Source organism: Dermacentor albipictus, chromosome 1 (genome assembly GCF_038994185.2).
Source record: "Dermacentor albipictus isolate Rhodes 1998 colony chromosome 1, USDA_Dalb.pri_finalv2, whole genome shotgun sequence".
In the NCBI taxonomy this organism is placed as follows: Eukaryota; Metazoa; Arthropoda; class Arachnida; order Ixodida; family Ixodidae; genus Dermacentor; species Dermacentor albipictus.
This window is the reverse complement of record NC_091821.1, coordinates 230736754-230757361: the sequence shown is the minus strand read 5'-3', so window position 1 is coordinate 230757361 and position 20608 is coordinate 230736754. Positions and strand designations below refer to the sequence as shown.

Below are 20608 nucleotides of genomic sequence, written 5' to 3'. Positions count from 1 at the left end.
GGAGTGCGGCTTCGGCGTTGCCCGGTGGGGGCTCAGACCCCCCTCCCCCCCCCCCCGAAAATCTGCGGAGGGGGCTCGGGCCCCGGAGCCCCCCCGTAGTCGGCGCCTATGACAACACTAAAAGAAAGTTTCTCCTCCGAGAAACGGTCACACCCGCATGTCGCACTGATCATGCGTTCACGAAGCCTACAAAGCGCGACTGCATTTTTCTTGTTGTTAAATGATAACTGCACGCAAATGATGATACGAAAATTTAATTGTCTTTCCTGGAACTGTGCACAAGCGCAGAAGATGATGCTAGACTGCTTGGTACGAAGATCGCATAAAATGCACATTAAGTCGCTCATCGGGAAGCTCGCTCAATTATTTTAGACGTGCAAAATTTGCAAAGTAAATAACTACAAGGTCGAACCGGCTCTACACGAAAGTGTTGTTGTTGAAATGCTTGTTCTTTTCAAGACGTTGATGTGCGAGCTCGCGGAAACACGTCTCGGGGATCGAAAAGTCCGCGAGGTCACATAGTCCGCGAGGTCAATAAGAAGCTGCTACACTTCGTTGCATATGCAACGAAGTGTAGCAGCTTCTTATTGCATAAGATAAGCAAACATCTGAACCGATCATTCGCTGTACAGAGAACGTAAAATCTCAAGCAGTGTTCATTTCTTTTCCATTTATTTATGCACGGTATCGCCTGTGTAGGGCCAAGGCAGCTGGTATTCATCGGGGAAGAAAACATCAGTACAATGTGAAACACAAAAACTACCTCTATAAGGAACAATAATCAATTATTTCTAAAACTATGAACTATTCTTAGGCCACAATTCACAAGGAAGTAATCGTAGGGACAAAACGAGAATAGAATAAATCTGGGCACGAATTTATTAGGAAACAGAATAAGCATAACTAACAATGCTACCGTGTAAATGCCAATAACGAATTTCGCGTGTACAGCATGGCAAAGCATACACAAGGAAAAGGTACGATCAGCACTCGGGAACATCGAAGGTGTACACAATTCCTGAAAGCGCTAATTTTTTTGTAAACAGTTATTAAACTATAGTTAAGAACGTGTCTGTATATAGTGGTTGCTGATACGACTTCAGCTGAGAGTTTGTTCCAGTCAGCGATGTTTCTGGGGGGTGGGAAAAAAAACTATTTTTAAACATTGTTCAAAAAGCATTTGCTAGGCGTCCTGTCATGTCTTTTTTTAGCACATTTATTGGCATCGGTACTGACGTAATCACTCCTGCTGAAACCAATCTCGCCATTTATGAACCTGAAAAGCTGCTTCAGTCTGTTAATATTTCTACGAGTGGCTAGTCATAAACAAGATAAACCAGCACTTTCTCTGTTTCGTGCTTATATAATTGGGCTTTTTATTTTCCTTGAGACAATTTCTGCACATTTCTTTCTAATTTGTTTTTCTGTCTGTTTTACACATCATACCACATTAAAATGCTGTAACATGTAATTCATTTTAACTTTTAGGCGAAAGTTCACGTTCAAAAAAGTTCAAACTTTGAAACTTTGAAACTCAGCGATATTGTGTACAGCCCGCCTCCATACGTATGCCCGAAAAATACTTCATCATCTGCTCTTTCCACTGGGCCGTAGTCGACAAGCTTTGAAACAGCAAACTTGAAATGAGAAGGATGATTCCGTAGTTTCACCTCACGTTGGCCAAAACCTCGTTAAGCAGCCGGGCTGTGAGAAGACCCGACTCCGTGTTATCTCTCACCCGACCTGAACACGTGACAAATGGCTGTCCCGACAGCGTCAAATCGGGACTCTGGACTTCTTGATAAACCCCGGGATAGTTCCACAAAATCCGCCACAATAGGCAACTTATTATTGGCCAAATTCAAACTTCTTTTTCTCTATGTCTCATTTTGCCTCGGCTATCTAGTCAAAATGCGACAGTTACTGCGTATAAATACTGACTTTTATCAAGTGCCCTCACTATTACTGCGTGCGAATCCATGCAGACTTTTGAGGATCGTACATAATGAGAATTGTTTCTCGAACTTCAATTTCAAGAAATCAACATCGACTGCAAGTCGCTGTTTCGTTTTCTCTGCCTTACCCATATGTTACGAAATTAAGCTTAGTACATGTACTGCGTCGTGTCTAGTTTCCTGTTTTCGTAAGTGTCATTGTCATGATTGCATATATAGTCACATCTTGGTTGTTTCATGCTTACAAAGTGCATAGTTGACCAAACATTCAGTTGTGAATTATATGTTGTTGTTTTTTGCACTGAACACTACAAAGCAATAACAAAAGAAAACTCTGTATACCAAGTATAGGCATCATACGATTTCTTTTAAATAAAAAGAGCCAGCATTAGTTCCCATATTTCAAAGAACGTTTTTTTAGCATTCGCATTCGATTCTATCAGACAACTTAAAGTGCACAGGCGCCCTTATATGTCAATGTATACGTACGTTAGAGTGAATTGGCCGACGTTCACTGTAATAAGCTTGCCTATTCTCAAATATTTGTTGTTATTAGAAAATAAAAACCCCTTTAAAGTGACCAAGCCCAACTGAGTACACAGGGCTTTGGCAAAGAAGCGCAAACAATAAAAGAAAGAATCGAAGCTATCGAGTCGATTGTTTTCGAGACAAGCTTTGCATACAAGTCCTTTTTTTTTCTGCTTGCGTAACCGCGGAGCAAACGATGCAGCGAGATTGTAATTGTGCATGAACACGTATGCTTGTGCAAATTTGACTTGGACGTGTTTACCGAGTATACTGACAAGTTACTGCCGCATCTAAACTCCATTTCTCGCTCTCTTTCTCAAGCGGTCGAACAGGCCATCTTCGTGTAAACTATGAACATGCACGTGCCGCTTTCCTGGAGACGAGTTCAGTCCAAGGAATGTGAGAAACATGTTTATCCGTGTCACAGAACGTGGGGCAATGAGATAATGTACGCATATTGTTTATGCTTACGCTGAAGCGATGCGTGTACAAGCGCACGCAACTATGACGGCAGCGTTGGAAACACGCTTTTCGTAGCTCGCAGAGAAAACTCCGTTCCCTCGCGTCCAGTACAGCCCGCTAAACTTCAGGCGACGTGCCACGAGAAGCGTCGTTTCCACAGACAGCGTTCGCTCCGTCCCACGGGGAGCCAGGCGGCTGCCGCGTGTGTGCAGTCAGCTGACACGGCATCCGGTTGAAAGCCGATACGGCAAGATATAGTCGCCAGACGGCGGCATACGGGGGGAAAACAGAGCAAGTTCATTTTCTCGCAAAATACATACTTGGTGAATGAATTGTGATCGTTTTATTTATTTATTTATTTATGTATTTATTTATTTATCTGTACATACGCAGCGCAATAAGCGCTATAGCAGGCAGGAGTGGGTTAACAGAGGAAAAATTATACGCAACAAAATACCATACAGCGACAAGGATGATGGGCTAAGACCGTATGCATCTTGGATGGCAGACACAAAAATTTAGGGATGGGCATGACCAAACAGACCCAGGTAAGGAATTCCAGTCTGCTATGGAACGAGGGAAAAAGCTGAATTTAAAAATATTAGTGGGCGTGCAAAGTAGGGCATCAAGTTTAAGTTGTGATGACGTCTCGTCGACGACTTTGGCGCGAGGTTAGTGTAATTCACTAGGGTTGAGCATTGGGCGAGTTGGTAGGCATTCTAAAAGCGGCACAGCGCAACATGAAAAGGAAGAAACAAGCCGAGCCGGCCTGAAGAAGGAACAGAGCGCTCTGTTCCTTTTTCTGGCCGACTGGGCTTGTTTCTTTCTTTCCATGTTGCACTGTGGCACTTTTAGAAGTTAGTATAGCTGTTTTTTTTTTAAGTCTAACGGAAGACTTGACGATGCTGTGCAAGAAATGTAATGATGCTATGCGGCGGCGTGAATAGAGCGAAGTTAAATTGAAGGAACGAAGCCATGACACTCGATCTAGGGAGGAAATGACAGAGCCTTAACTGGATGCAAAAGATATTTGAATTTTCATGTGTGCTTCGGAAGATCGCTGCTGTTGTCGATCAACATGCCTCGGACATCTGGTGCACCTACTCTTCTGTCACGGTATATTCGGACGTCCTACCTGTCACAAAAGTTCTCGGGCCAAAGCTGCCCAAACCATGTCGGACATTCAGCAAAGCGGCGGCGCTGCGATCACCGGCGCCGGTGTAATTTGTGGCCGACACGGTCCACGTAGAGACCTGGCTGCCTTTATACTACAAAGCCAGGCTACTGCCGATGATCGTAGTGTCATTATTATCTGTTAACGTTTCTAGTACGATCAGGAGAGCGTCGATCTTTCGATGGATATAGCTTTCGATGTCTTATGTATACCCGAGTTGCTCTTAGTGTGACCACTCGGAATATAAATAATATTACAAATTCTGGGGTTTTGCGTGCTAAAATCGCTATATGGTTATATTCCTTCCGAACGCCCGATAAGCTCCCGTTTTCACGATAAACCAGCAGAAGTTCTAGAGCTTGTTTCCGTTCAGCAGATCTGCAAAGAGGCACGAATGTTCTGAGACCATCGATGCCTTTTTCCAGAATTGGCGGAGCAGGCTGGCAGTCCAGGAAGCACCCTCAAGTGTAACGAATCCCCCCCCCCCTCCCCCGCCCCGAGTTATCCCGCCTATTTTTCTCCTCTCTGTTTCGCACATGACACGCACACAGTAGCATAGAGCCGATATCCACAAAACTTAAGCAAGTACCGCCCGTACCTTATCAGGCCGATCGCGATCCTGAGTGGCCAGTTGAGGTAACGTACTTATGCGAACGAGAAGTCTTGTGAATACGGGACCGGATTCTTCGGGTATGTATGAACTTGGGGTATGCCGACCCGCACTTCCAGAGCATGTGCGCTAGAGTGGAGGTCTACCCGCAGGACGGGAAGGCGTCGTCGAACACACCTATCTTCTTCCCTCCCATGCGAGGAATGTATACAATATTCTAATTCCTCGGGAAAGACAGAACTTTAGGGGTATTAAAGTGACCACATGACAAATACACAGTTTTGTTTATTTTTAATGAAGTGGCAAATCTTGTAAGTTATTGCATGACTTAGATGGGCACACAAACGTAAGGCTCGCGTATACATGTGTGAACCGCATCGGTACATCACGGAGAACAGTCATTGTCTGAAGGTACTACTTCGTGAACTACTGAACGTTCTAAAGATATATATATATATATATATATATATATATATATATATATATATATATATATATATATATATATATATATATATATATATATATATATATATATATATATATATATACGCCAGCGTGGCTGGCACATATAATTATTTACTCCTTGGCGGACGCACTGGGCATGGGAAATCACGTTCGCAAAACTTAAGTGGAACCCAAATGTATTACTTAGCTTTATTTATTTATTTTTGCTTCTATGGTCTACCTTTGTAATACAGTCTTGAACGCATCCAAACAAAGCAGAAAGACAGAGGCTTGAAGTGATCAGTCAAACAGCGGATGTCGCTGGGGCCAACGTCTCGACAAGAGGACTTCTCTTCTGTCAGTGCAGCCACTGACCAAGACAAGTCCCTTTGTCGAGACGTTGGCTTCAGCCGAGACGTCCCAATGTTCTATCACTGTCAGTATTGAAGGCATTCTAGTCCCGAGACAAGTTCACTTGATTTTATTTTTATATGGAGTTCGTGTTTCGCAATGTTCATCCCGAAATTTTTCAGCCAGTGCAGCTAATTTCGCGGTCTAAGGCGGGAATCTCAGTGCAAAGGCGCGACCCGGTGTGACGTAGCTTGCCGTGTAGCCGTTTCTTCTTTTCGCCAGGCGAGAGCACGACTGCCGGCAGCTCTTTGACGCCCAGTGCGCGGCGAGCTATACATAACACTGGGACGCGTCTTTGCCCCGACATTCCTGCCTGCGAAATTAGCCGCACTGAGCGACCAATTGGGGGTGGGGGTGAACACCTTGGAAGACGAGCTTCGTGGAAAACTGGAACGAAAATAACTTGCCTTGGGTTACGAATGTCCTTAAAGTTAAACATATATTGGTACACAATGAACGCAAAATTTTTGAAGTTAAAAAAATCTTCGTTAATTATGCACTATGTGAGTACAATTTCTCGCGCACAGTGTGTCCGCCAGAAGGTCTAAATCATCTGTGCGATCCGCATTCGCTACTCACGATTTGAATAACATCAGTAAAGTTTGATTTTGAAGGCATGGTAGTTTGGCTAAACAAGACTAAATTAACAGGCTTGAGTAATGAGCCCGTTGCTCGACCCTTTGCTGTAACCATTAAATATTTGAAATAGGCTCTTCACTTTACCGTCGCTTTTCCTTGTCTTCCGTGCTTCCATGAGTGAGTATTTGTGTACATTGCGCGTACTTGATGCGCTGTACGACTTCGTGTGTTGCATCTCCACGCCGCAAAAAAAAAAGAAAAGTATCCACTGTTGCTCACTTATGACGTTCTATAAGATGTGCACACATGAAATAACATATTAGTTAGGACAAGAAACTGATCCAGTTGGGTCTTTGACTTGTGTAACAACGAACAGTCCCAATTGGACTCACTTCCAGTTCAGTCCATATTAGGTTGCGTGACCGTCAGAAGCGCTGTGTGTATATTGCAGCGCGTACATAGGGCATACGCCACATTCTAGAAATTCACAATAATTACTGTTAAGCTGGTACATAAAAATGCTGCACATACCAGCGCTTTCTTATAGATACAAGTACAGTATATATATATATATATATATATATATATATATATATATATATATATATATATATATATATATATATATATATATATATATATATATATATATATATATATATATGCCATATATAACACCATGCGGTGCGGTTGCTGGCATTTCGTTCGGTAACTTCGACAAGCAAGCAAGAATCTGCTCTTATAATTTCTCTGGCACTACAAATTTACTTGGGCAAAAAGTGATTAACAGTGGTCGAACAAGGAATGTTGCTTACGCCAAGGCTTCGGCGAGTGATCAACGTGCATGAGAGCTCGAAAAAACGTCCTTCAGATCAAATCAAACTTATAACGACGTGTACACGACTCTAGAGAACCGCATGCCGGTCCACTCAGTATAAATGATACATACATGCATACGTGAAATGAATGCGCAATAAATAGTAAAATGAAAAGTTGAGCACTGAAATATACGTCGTTTCGTCAGCGGTGCCATGCAGTTAAAAGAAGCATAACCGCGTCCGGAGTTAGGAATGAGTCGAATGAGTGAGAAAAACCCTGTGCCACTTGACTCAAGGCGCGCACAGATCACACAACGAACAAAAATGGCGAGTACGCCCACAGTCACGTACTCAAGGCGTCGAATTGCACACACACACACGCATAACGTTCTTGAGCTGCAGGACTGCGATCGCCGCGCACTCGCGACGTCAGTGAATCGTCGAAGCGACAGGAGACATAGGGTACGCGTTCGGGATGACCCTGGTGCGGGCGCCCTGCTTGGGCAGCGAGTAGAGCAACTTGTCCCAGAAATGCGGTTCACCCCAGCGCAGATAGTTGGTCTCCTGCATGTACCGCTGCAGTTCCTCGTCGATGCCTTCGGGACAGACCTCGCCAACGGCCACGATGATCAGGCGGTTGATGTTGTCCTGCAGGGCACGGTGCTGCGCCACGCGAAATTCCCAGCGGCACCATTCGCTCACCACGTAGTGCCTCGGGAGGCGAAGGGAGAAAAAGAGAGAGAAAAAGGACGTTTCATTGAGGAGGGAGTGCAATGAAAGCGACTGCGCCACCTCTCACGAATTGCACAGCCTGGCTACATAACCACCCTCACACTTCAACAGTACTTAAAGCTGTGAGAAACGTTAAGTGAAATGAGATTTTCATTCGAGGCAATAAATTGTACTTGCGGAAAAAAAGAAAACTGCAAAGATTTGTATTCACAGAACAGCGTTATTTTTTTAATTGGACGCAGGTTTTATGAGCACCGCTTCAAGGCCGTTTCATCTCGCGTTGCTTTTTAGTAACAACAACGTCACGATAATACTTTTTGAAGCGCTATGGGGCAGAAATGTGCTAACAAACTGTATCGTAGTATAGGTCAGGTACAGAGGATTTTAGGAAGGGTAAGAAAGGCGAGGAAACACTTTCCTCCCAAGCAGTGACTTCTTATGTAAAATATACGCATGCCTCCACTTTTAAAAAAGAAACGCACCTCGCCCACGAAGTTAAAATTAATTAGTTAAATTGCAGCTAGGGTTCAAGTTTTAACGTCCCGAAACAGCACAGTGGGTTATGATGGACGCCGTGGTGGAGGGCTCCGGATTAAATTTGACGAAACCCGGGGGTTACTTGACGTACAAGAGGGGCTTTTACATTTCCACTGCATAGAAATGCGGCCTCCGCGGTGAGGAATTGAACCCGCGGCCTCATTTTCAACAGCACAATGCCATAACCATGCACTTAGCCACCGTGCACTGCGGGTGCCTATGACGTATAGACTTCTATACTGCCCCCTTCAAACCTTGCCGATTATTAGTTCAATCCTCACTAATCGAGGGATAAGTTGATGCCCCATTGATGGCATTCTTGTAAAAGAGCCTCTCAGCTCACTCCGAACTGCAATGCATGTAGGACTCACTGTGTCAGAACCAAGAGCGTGCGCCTTGAGCACGAGACGGCCTCCTGTACGATGTCCTGAATCAGGAAGCCACCCTTGAAGTTTCGGTCATAGGTACAGACCGCGAAGCCATGCGCCTCGACTTTCGGAAGAAGCTCGCTGTACGCCCACTCTCGATCTTTGCTGCTGAACGAGAGGAACACGTCGAAGTCCTTGTCCTCGTCAATATCATCCTCCTTGATGCACTGGAGCGTGCGGCAGATTCCGCGCGCGTACAGCCACACCCTTATCTGCTGCTTGTATTTCAAGTAGACTGTCACGGAAGCCATGACAGTAACCAACAATGCTGCAGAAAAGTATGGGAACAGTAATGACAACCTCAACAAATACAGAGATTTGAATCCACTTCGCTCAATACCACAATGATATAGGCCCGGCTGCCAAAAATGTATAAGCAATTCGCGAACTTTAATCTCCTGAACGAACACTATGTTCTTCCCTATTGAGTGCAACGCTACAGAAATGAAAACAGACGCCGTAGTGGCGTTTAGCCAAGCCATAGTGCTTTGTCGTCGTTATATATGGCATGATTGCTCCGTAAAACAAATTTCGCCGCATTACAAGTGATGTTACTGCAATATTCAGAAGCCATCTTAGTCTAAAATCGACGTGTTGCCTAACAAGCATTCGCGCTATCCTGCGAGTACAGGGATTACTAACGACTTCCTACGCTTCACTTGCAGAAAAGCGATTCACGTAATAAAACGGGACAGTCCACCGGGCAGACTTACCGATATGCCGGCGACCACCCAAAAGACGGCGCGCGGCCAGTCATCCCTGGCCACACGGCACATAAATAGCGAGATAAACTAGAAAACAGGGAGTCTAACATCCCTAGGGCGAGACTAGGGAGAAACAAGAGGCGCAAACTTCCTCCTGGCTACCTCTTAAAGCCGTTGTAAACCCAACTTCTGAGCATTCCTTGTCATCACCACAACAGAAAACTAGGCATTTCACAACACTTTCCGCACACGTCTGGCGAAAAAATGTACCTTCATTTCAGAGGAGCTTGTGGGACACCAACGCCAAGAACGTGCAGCCTGGTCCACTGCGACGATGTGACGAACACTGCTACGCTAGTCGGTTCGTGCGTAGGCATTAAAATTATGTTAGAAGATACGCCGCGATATCAAGTAAGGACAAGCGGGAAGTCCGTATTTGCCCTGCGCGTGTGCCAGCGCGGTATGCGTGATGAGGCCAATAAAACGTGACGAATCAAAGCGAGAAGGCCACCACGTTGAATCGGAAGAACCCAGGGTAGCGACGGCCGCTGGCAGTGAAACAAAAGCGATGCAGACCCTCCGCGATTATCCGTGCTCGGGATGCGGAGCGCAACAACAGCCGCATCGGTCGAGCGAACTGAGCAGAGAAAGCAGAGACGGACGGACGAGCAACAAAGACACCTCCTCCAACGGATCAGCCCATCCTCGGTCGGCAACCCGCTTGCTGTCCCTTCTAAAGCCGAGAGTGTGGGGAAATGGTTGCTGAGTCACAGGCTCAGAGCAACCGTTGCAGAGAAAGCGGTCAAGCCGTTATCCCTCTTAGGATAATCTATCGTTCTTTCTAGCAAGGCATATATCCCGATAGAAACATGTACGCGTCGTCATTATTAACATCTATCCTTCTTCTTAGGATAATCTATCGTTCTTTCTAGCAAGGCATATATCCCGATAGAAACATGTACGCGTCGTCATTATTAACATCTATCCTTCTAAGCTTGACTTGATATTAAAGCAAAGCTTTCTCAGAATCGCTCCTGCACTTCGGTGTCCGTTTCTTCTTCTAATCTCTATATGATCGACTACGCAGGTACATGCTGACGTAAATGGTCAAAAGGAACTGGACAACAGTAGACAAAATGACAAATTGAACAAACAATTGGACAATAGATGGACAAAGAGAACGTGGAAGACGACATAGGGATATACACACTTACAGGATAATAGCCCTGTGATAGCCCCAGTATGGCTGACAGTAATAAATGAAATAAATGAATGAAATGAAAAAGCCCTCGCGCAATTCACATATGCTTAAGAGCAGTGCATAGATATGAGCTGTTCGCTGTTGGACATTCCCAGCAAAAAAAAAAAGATAAATAAATAAATAAATAAAATAAAATTAGAAGGGCATTACCTGCCATGGTGGCTGCGTCAATATTGTTTTCTGCTGAAATGGTCGCCAATTCGATCCCAATGATGGAATAATTCAAACATCCCTGTGTACTGATGTTTCGCCGTATGTTAAAGAACACTTCGTTAAAAAAAACTCTATGGCGGTCCCCCTTCATCGTTCAGGTGCACCTCGTTAAACCGAATCAATCAAACAATCCATCTGCCAATCACTCGATCAATGTAAGAAATCAATCGGATTTTATTGTAGTTGTGTTCAGAATCAGCAGAAGGGTATAGCCGAAGATAACTGCGGCATTTTAGCATTATAATTTGACAGCGTAAACTAGTTAAGCTAAGACACCCTAAAAGAAAACTGCATTTATGTACTAACATAACTCTTAACTGAGACAACTGCACGTCGTATCCTATAGTTGTAGCTATAGGATTTAGAACGCCATAAGTTACGAATGGCAATGAGAAATAAGAACGTACCCAGGAAAGGAATTCCATACGCCAGCACGATGAAGACTTTCAGTGAGGGGCACAAATCCTTTTCTCCGAGGTGCATGAACTTCTTTCCGGATGTATACTGGCTTTGTCCTTGAGCGCAGACAGTTTCGTTGTAATCCTGAATCTGAGAATGTGTAGGAGAAGAAAGTCGAAATAGACGGAAGAGTAAATAGGAGGCTGTGGACCGAATGGCGCGAGTAAGAAACCCGAAGTTCATTTAGACTGCTGTTCACTTACTGCAGAACTATGTGCTTCGGCCCATTGCCTGAAGGAGTAGTCCTGACAGCTGCACTCCCAAGGATTACCCGAAAGCCATATGGCCGCTACTGTCCTTTCGGAGACCACCCCAAAAGGAAAGGTACGCAAAGAGTTCTTGCTCAGGTCTATCCGTTCCGTTGAGCGCGGAATGACTCCGGTTCCGATGTCTGAAAGCAGATTATTGGCTAGGTTCAGTGAAACGAGGAATGGAGTCTTAAAGATCAATTCGTTTTTCAGTTGACTCAAGCGGTTCCAGCTTAGATCAAGAACACGTGTTTTCGACGGGAACTCTTCTGGAAGCTCCGTCAGTCCTTTGCGAGAACAGTTGACGAGTATGGCTGCAGAAAACGGAGTGTCCTGAAGGCAGGCACAGTCGCAGCCCCGGCTGCAGTTCGTGAACCACGCCGTGAGATTCTCTACTGGCAAGTTGAACAGTTGCTCCCCTCGGTTCCAGTGGGGCCCTTGACAAACTGGGACCCCTTTTGCAGCTAGAGAAGCGGCGCTTTTCACGAGCCACGTAAGCTGACAGTCGCAGAGAAGTGGATTTCCTGTAAAAGAAAGTTGTATCCCTTACTATTGTGCCACGTGCGGACAATACCAAAAACGGGCATGCATGACGTTCACTTCTTTGGATAATAATGAGCTTGTGTCGCGGGCGGGCAAACATTTTAGCATAGGCATCGCATAAGTAATATCTGAGTAACTTTCATAAATATATTTATTTATTTATTTAGTTAGTTAGTTAGTTAGTTAGTTAGTTAGTTAGTTAGTTAGTTAGTTAGTTAGTTAGTTAGTTAGTTAGTTAGTTAGTTAGTTAGTTAGTTAGTTAGTTAGTTAGTTAGTTAGTTAGTTAGTTAGTTAGTTAGTTAGTTAGTTAGTTAGTTAGTACCCACAGCGCCTATTCAGGCATTACAGTGGGTGAGGGGTGGGAAGTACAGAAGAAAAACAAGCAGGAAAATTGCAGGTTTGCATAAATGCGTGTTAATGAAAAATGCCGATACAAAAGCACAAAGCCGCGTTGCACACAGCCACGTCAGACACAGGCACGTTGCAGATGTCATATGTGAAAATAATAAAATAAAAAATAAATAAGTAAGTATGAAAAAAATATGAGTACGACGCGGTCTAACCAGACAGCATAGTACTTCCGCACCTATATTATTTCAGTTTTTGTCGTCTACATTTGTCAGTTATACAGCGCACAAGCATTGACATAACAGGAACCAGTACTGCATACGGAAATCAACGCTACATCAGAGAGCTGCAGGCCGCTTTCATCTAAGAGGCCTCGTTTCTGGGCAGGAATTCTTCAACGCCTTTCGCAATGCCGCGTTAATAGAGCACTAGACATGTTCAGCTCACAGTTACACGCGAATGTTATTTGTTGACAAAACTCAGAAACAAACTGCACACTGCCGATACGTGTTCCTCGCTGTCGCAGCGCGCTGGCTGCCCGCTGCTGGGTGACGCAATCGTCGCCTCGGGGGGGGGGGGGGGGGGGGGGCGGCTTTGCGATCGCTGTATGTGTCCCAGTTTCGATTACGCGCGCTCTCGTAGTCGAAATTCGTCGAGCCACAGTTTCGCGGGTAATTGCACATCTTCAGATCCAAACGTTGATATACAGCGGCTTGTACAGGCAGAGCGCGCTTCAATTTCCCGATTACGATAAGCACGCCGAAACCGAAAGTGTAGAAGTTAATGGACTTTTGTTAATCGGTGACTGATTATCACGTATCACCCGTCAGGCCGCGGTCAACTGTCCTTTTCTCTCGAAATATCTACTCCTAAATATTCGTAGTCTTCCTAGAAACACCCGGTATACAGCCTTGCACCACAGGTTGTAACGAAGTCAAAATCAAGGGCACTTCGCAAAAACATCAAACTGCCGCCCATAGCCGCAGAACATAATTCCTACGATAAAACTTTTGTTTGGGCCAGTTGGTTTGGACCAGTGTTCGGCCAGTTGGACGGGCATCCATCCTGTGTACTTGTGTCTCTCTTGGTCCATGTTTTTTGCGCTACTCGTCAAGGCATTCAGCTATAGTTACTACGCTCTGGTAATTATCTGCAATTCTTGTTACTTCCTAAAATTATTTTAAGGCGCTAACTGAGCGCTTTTGCAATTCAACTATTGCGTATGGCCCCAGTATTTTGCTCAGTGAGAAGGTGGCCGTTTGTCCAGCGCACACAATTTGTCCCGTAATTTCTTTCTATGCTGAGCATGAATACTGCAGTGCAACAAGAGGTGTCCAATTTCTTCTTTTTAATTCTGGGCAAGAGCACACCGCACCTTCGGCTCGTCCTATTCTGTAAAAAAAATAATAATAATAAAAAATAAATAAATAAGAAACACCTTGTGCACGCTGTACCTAGACGTAGTCTGTGTACTTACTGTTTTGAGAGAACGTGAAACCTTTACTGGGACAGTGAACTGTATTTCTGGGTCAGTGTGAACTAGAACGGAGTTTCGACCACCGTTTTCAAACACCAGCTACATCTCGATAACCGGACTGAAATGTGTCGTAAACTGTTGCGTGAATCGCTATGTGAGAGAGGTATCAAATGAGTCTTAGTTCCAGTATGCGCCGCGTGTGTGAGACTGTCTACCTCTGTGTTGCCTGGAATGCCACATCGACCAGGAATCCACTAAAAATTTCATGTTGCAAGTCTATCGTCTTTGTATTTATATCTTTTGTACTTCATATACTAGAGCGTACATCATTTTTCTTTTCATCTTTGTGGAATTGATGCTCAATAAAACTGCTAGAAGGTCGGCAAGGATGACCCATTTGAAGGGTATAGTTGTGAGAATATGATGGTCAGGACAGACATTGTGGCACATAAAGTTTTGCTGCGGTTAGAGGTAGTGAAGCTCGTTAATTTTAACTTTCTCTCTGTTCTCTCGTAGAGGGTATGCAGAATGCAGACATTGAACTTTTATTGCGGTGTACGCACTGCATAAAACGAAGAACGAACACCGGTTTGGGTTATCGTAGCCTGTGTTTACAAAACAAGGATGCTGCGTGTGCTCAGTAATTGTGTTTAAACAACCGACACTTTTACTCAAATACACTGCAAGCGCGTTTACATTTCTAAATGTTTCGCCAAAGTATTTCGTAAGGCATTTTTATCTTCTTCTAGCTCTTACTAAAACTTAACTTGGCAATGTCCGATGCTGTGATGATAAAACTGTTAGAAAGACGTGCTTACGTGTCGCGACAAATTTGTCACTGCTAATGAGGTTAGTTAGCCGGCCTCCCCTTTAATCCTTGTTGTTCCCCACACGGCGGCGTCTTCGGTTGCATACTTTCTTTAAAGACTTTTTATAAGTGGCTTATTTAATCGAGCTATAGGTATTCGCGAAGATCCACCGTGTTCTTTGTTGTGAATTAACCTGCTGCACGGACAAACGCGTTACTCAGGCTGATATTGACGCTTTCCATTTGTTGTGGAAGTCCTGGCATATGACACCAAATAGAAACGTCTCCAAATTTACGCGCTCACATTTACCTAAATTTAGCACAGGGGAGGGTTTGCATTCCGCCCCAATCGAAACGCGGCCGCCGCACTTGCATTCCATTCGGGAAAATCCAGCGTGGAGGCAAAAAAGGCACAGACACCATGCGCCATGCACCGCAAAGGCGTCTACGGACACGTGAGTACAACAACAACAACAAACACGGAGCAGTAACAAGAAACATCGGCTCACCGCCCAACTCGAGCCGCTTCAGTTTGTCGAGCTTATCCGGGAAGCTTGCTCTGTGCACGGATCTGAGTCGATTTCCGTCTAGTCTGAGCGTCTGCAAGTCGTGAAGACCTCTGAACGCTCCTCGGACGCTGGTGATATTGTTCCGGCTCGCAAAGATTAAAGAAAGCTGCCGGCTGCCTTCAAAATCCGCAGCGGTGAGCCTTTGTAGGCGGTTGTCGTGAATGAAGAGGTACTTCAAGTAGGGCAGACCGTGCAGCGAGCCATTGAGCAGTTTGAGTGAAGTTCCGGTCATGAGAAGCACCCTGAGGCGAAACAGACGAAGAAAGCAGTCTTTGCCGACCCACTCTAGCTTGTTGCCGCTCAGATCCAGGTGTTCAATGTTGGAGTTAAATTTGAACGTGTCATCCTGAATGAACTGGATACGGTTATTCCTTAGCGTCAATATTTTCAATGCCAGCATGCTGACGAAAGCTTCCCCAATGTCTTCGATGTAGTTCATGGATAAGTTTAGCTTTTCCATGCGCCGTGTTACTTTGAAAGTACCGTTTATGCTGCGGAGCTTGTTTGCAGCAATGTTGAAGTACTTGAGCTTCGACTCCTTGTGAAAATAGCTGCCGGGTATATATTCGATGGCGTTGTAAGAGAGATCAAGAAGCTTCAACTCAGACAGCTGGCTAAACGTATCAGTGCGCAATCCGCTTATGTTGCAGTTCCTGAGTTCCAATTTTTCGATTGCGATGTTGCGAGGACCAAACTTAGAGAGCCAAGAGATATTGTTATTGCCAGCACGGAGTATCTTGAGCTTGGGCGTAGTTCCCGTGGATAACTTGTCGATGCCAATTATTCTGTTGTTAGACAAGTCGATCTCCTGTAAAGAATAGACAAAAATAGCAGCCCCGGCTGTCGAAGGTCTAAATGTGATATATTGCACCATATTTAACATAGAGCTGTTTGGAGGCGCTATCATCGGCGTCATACAAATGAACCGTACATGATCAGCACCACCAATAGCGCGATGACCATCTGATCACGTCTCTTGTAACGCTAAATATAGCATCAACAGCGCTATAGCCAGAAAAACCACTTCATTGGCACTACCAAGTTGCTACACTTAAGCAAACGGCTGATAAAAGTGAAGTTTTCTTTGCCTAGAGCCTAGCAGGGTTTCCCGTCATTTGGTCGGTCAGTACCTCACAGGATATATTTGTGGATATGTACATATTAGCACCGCGGCCTTTATAACTACTTCACGCTGACCAGTGAAGTAATGCGAGCACGCCCATCTTTGTTCTGCGTAATCAACCAATACACCACGACGTAAAACCTGTTCATACAAGTTATAATATAGCCTCATAAGTATCTCTAAAGCACACAGACCACCTAATGAAATAGCGCATGATATTGAGCGACTTAGTTCAGTTTATCTTTCTACCTTTTTTTCTTTTCTTTCCTTCTTTCTTTTAATTTGAGCTACTCCATTCATTTAAAAAATTGTGTATGTGCCATAGGGTACTCCGGTTTACCGCGTGATTTTTCTTTAATGAAAACAGATTTTCGTTAAAAAAAGAATTTAGTTGATGCAAAGATGTAATAATGTTTTCTTCGACTTTCACTCTTAGAGTATGGCAGACACTAGATGGACGAGTAGCCGTCGCTGCGCGTTCGTAGTTAACAAAGATTCGGTAATTATCACTTTAATGACACGTTTTAACGCCAACGTCGCAATTTTAGTATTGGAGAGGGACGCCGCAGGAGGTAAAATTAATTTATGCCGTTTTAAAAACGTCATCTGTTGTTGACATATTCATCGTGAATAAAATTTGCTTTCAAAGCGAATTTTTTCGAAGTTGTAGCTCCGATACTGAAACTAGTGATGGAAAATTTCCGTAAATTTTGAGCAGGAAAAAAAAACTTTTTTTTCAGGAAACATTGACCATGTTGAGCAAAATTGCAAATCCAGTAAAGAAAAGAAAAGCTTATATTTATTATTCCAGCGATAAACATTAAATGTATTTAAATGCATGCGTTAATTACTCAAAGAAAGCGAAGACAATGGTAGGAACGTCTCGTTCACTTCTACGAAAGATTGCTAATCTGATAACTGAGAAAAGGGCCGCTCAGTGTCCGAATCACTCTCGCTGCACACACTCGCATTACAGAATCGATCACGGCTACTTCCACATTCAGAGTGGATCGTACGTAGACGAGTTTTCGAACTCGTTTACTTCTGTGTCTGTTGTAAAGCTTGTTATGAACATTTCCAAACAAAGGCCAGTTTGCCTCACAACTGGAAGATGGCGAAGGTATCAGCCGCAGCCTACAAGAGAGAGAGAGAATGAAGAGGAAAGGCAGGGAGGTTAACCGGATATGAGTATCTGGTTTGCTACCCTACACTGGGGATGGGGGATAGGGGTTATAAAGATGACAGAGAGGAAAACGCTAAAAAAAAGGAAAAAAAACGAAAAAAAAACACGCACACATGGAGGTACACACACAAAAGGCGTTCCAGTTAAAGTCGTTCACACAGGCCGGTAGAACGCAAAAAGCGCAATAGCGCTTGCACGGCCTTCTTCTGTGACGGTAGGTCGTTTCGATGTTGCAGGATTCTTTTTTCTGATAGCGGTTGGTCGTCCAGTTGGTGAAGCTCCTGGCTGAGGCATGCCCTCTGTGGACTGTACTGCGGGCAGGTGCACAAAATATGGCCAATTGATTCATCATGGCCGCAGTGGTCACAGGTTGGGCTGTCGGTCATCCCTATGCGGAATGCATAGGCTTTAGTAAACGCAACGCCCAACCAAAGTCGATATAAAAGCGTGGCGTCTCTACGGCGAAGCTGTGATGGCGCTCGAAGACTTGGTGTTGGATCAAGTGAGTACAGTCGCGTGTTTCTTAAATGTGGCTCATTCCATTGCGACGCGGTGCACTGCCGAGCAAGTAGGCGGAGCTTCCGTGCTGCGTCAGTTCTAGAAAGAGGAATTGGGACGTGGCGCTCCTCAGTATGGGCTGAGCGGGCAGCGTGATCCGCCCGTTCATTGCCGATAATCCCGCAGTGACTTGGAAGCCACTGAAAAGTGATCTCATGGCCTGCTTCACTTATATGTTGCAACGTCTCTGTAATATGGAATATTAGTTGTTCGTGTGGTCCGCGTCGTAAAGGTGACAGTAGAGACTGCAGTGCCGCCTTCGAATCGCAGAATATTGTCCATTTATGTGGTGGTTCATCACCAATTTGATCAAGGGCAGTAAAGAGCGCTGCGAGCTCTGCTGCCGTCGATGTTGTCGCGTGGGTCGTCTTAAATTTAATTGTTGTAGCTTTCGCTGGTCAAGCCTACAAGCTATATATTGTTGTCAGCGGCTGATTAGTGCAAGGGCCTTGCCACCAGGTTGACGGTTCCACGTGCTTCGCGGAGTGCCAGACGACAGCCCCGGACCAAAACTCGTTCGTCCTGTATTCCGCTGCGTTCTAAAGGTATACGCTACGTTTTCAAGATGAAAGTGAAAACATATAATGGAAGACTGTGCGGCCGTTACGTTGTCGTCGTCGGCGCATCTAGAATCGCATTCTGCACAGCAGAGGATGGCGAGTATTACTATATCGCTCGGACGAGAAATAAAGTACATCATTATTATTATTATTATTATTATTATTATTATTATTATTATTATTATTATTATTATTATTATTATTATTATTATTATTATTATGTGGACATTTTAATGTTTCCTCCAATACTGTAAGGTTGGCGTTAAACCCCGTAAGTAAATAGTTAATTAACTAATCTTTGTTAATTACGAACGCAAAGCGACGGCTACTCGTCTATATAGTGTCCGCCATGCTGAAAGAACCGAACAGCGAAGAAAGTATCATTACATTCTTTAAATCCTATGTTTGTTTATCGGTTTCCTATAAAAAAAGATTAAGCGGTATATAGCATAGATTTTTGAGCAACAAAGTAACGACAGTGAGTGCACCTATGTTCCGCGGTTCCAAACAAAAAAATTACTACGTAAGGTCTGCAAGTATGTCAGTTCATTTGTATCTCTAAGGCGCACCTACCTATTAATGAAATAACGCACGATATTCAACGGTTTCTTTAATTTTCTTATATTTCCTATATGTGACATCTCCCATTCTTGGGCGTCTGGGTACGTGCCACTGTGACACAAGGGGCATAGGAGCCATAAGCGTATTTATACAGTCATGTTTCGTTAATGTGGACCCCGTTAATATGGACAATCCGCCATGCGTAGGCGAAATTTTCAGCGGACGGTCGGTGGCCATGCATTTCTGAAGCGTTATTATAGAAATTCGCAGTCCGGACCACGAACAGCCCTTTCGAATTTGGAAAATGGACGCATTTTTCTCTCTCGTTATTACGGACACTGCTTCACATCGGGATTGAAGCAGCGCATGGGTGCGGTCAAGGCGGAAAGAAAAGCGACACGTAGACGCAGGCACACAACAAAAGTGAACTTGCACGCCATTACGTCGTTTGTGTGGAAGTCTGGAAGCGCAGACTTGTATGGCTTCAAAAGCTGAAGATAGCTCGGGGCGCAGTGAAGGACCCTCGATGCTCCTGCTAAAATCGGGAAGATGACCTTCCGCTCGAGGTCCTTCGTGACGCTGTTCGGCAGCTCGGCGAAAAGAACCCAGATTAAGAAATAGCCTTCTTACAAGTATACGGCGGTGCCAACGCTTGGAAGCCTCCGAACGACGAGCAGATCCTGGAGCTCGTCGACGGATCCTCTCAGCAAGCGCATAATCTGCACGATGCAAACTCTGCACCGTCAGATGCTGACGACGAAGAACCAAGCCTCACACGAAAGGCTGTCCGCCGTGGATTCGAGGCAGCGAATGCCTAACTTTAACAAGAGGGAGATGCTGAACATGCACTTCAAGGAGCTGACGTGTTGTGCTTCCTGGACGCCAAAGTAGGGTCAAAATCATCGGTGCAAACTCTCTTTTCCTCAATTTTTGGGTAAATAACCTGTTGGTGCACGCGCTTTCCCTGTGCTTATAGTTCAATGTGCCTATCTTTTATCTAACCTTGATTCGTTATTACGGACGACTCACATTATGGACGGTTTTCCTGGGGAAACGGAAACGTCCGTAAAAACGAGACATGACTGTACGTGTGTTTTACACCTCTCTGCTAACACTTCTCGCCATTCGTCTGTCGAACAACATCGGCCGCGCAACGTATATGCGTCGAGGTCTCGCACTGTGCGTGTGCAGGAACTCCTGCTTGCATTCAGGCATAGTTTGCGAACGGTGTAGTGCATATATAAACATTACACGATACTAAAGGTGGCACTTGTGCGATGCATAAACATCGCATGAGATTACTCGTAAATTG

At 44.6% G+C, this 20608-nt stretch overlaps 1 protein-coding gene across 1 annotated transcript in view; it reads right to left on the bottom strand.

The window, feature by feature from the left end:
• LOC139047563 (uncharacterized) overlaps nt 1-20608 on the bottom strand; it is a 60509-nt gene that overhangs the window by 20289 nt on the left and 19612 nt on the right. Inside the window, exons 3-7 of the mRNA XM_070521417.1 lie at nt 15252-16119; nt 11522-12090; nt 11267-11408; nt 8625-8949; nt 7420-7696 (exon numbers count right to left, since the gene is read on the bottom strand). Coding sequence (XP_070377518.1) covers nt 7420-7696; nt 8625-8949; nt 11267-11408; nt 11522-12090; nt 15252-16119 — 2181 coding nt within the window. The remainder of the gene's footprint in view (nt 1-7419; nt 7697-8624; nt 8950-11266; nt 11409-11521; nt 12091-15251; nt 16120-20608) is intronic.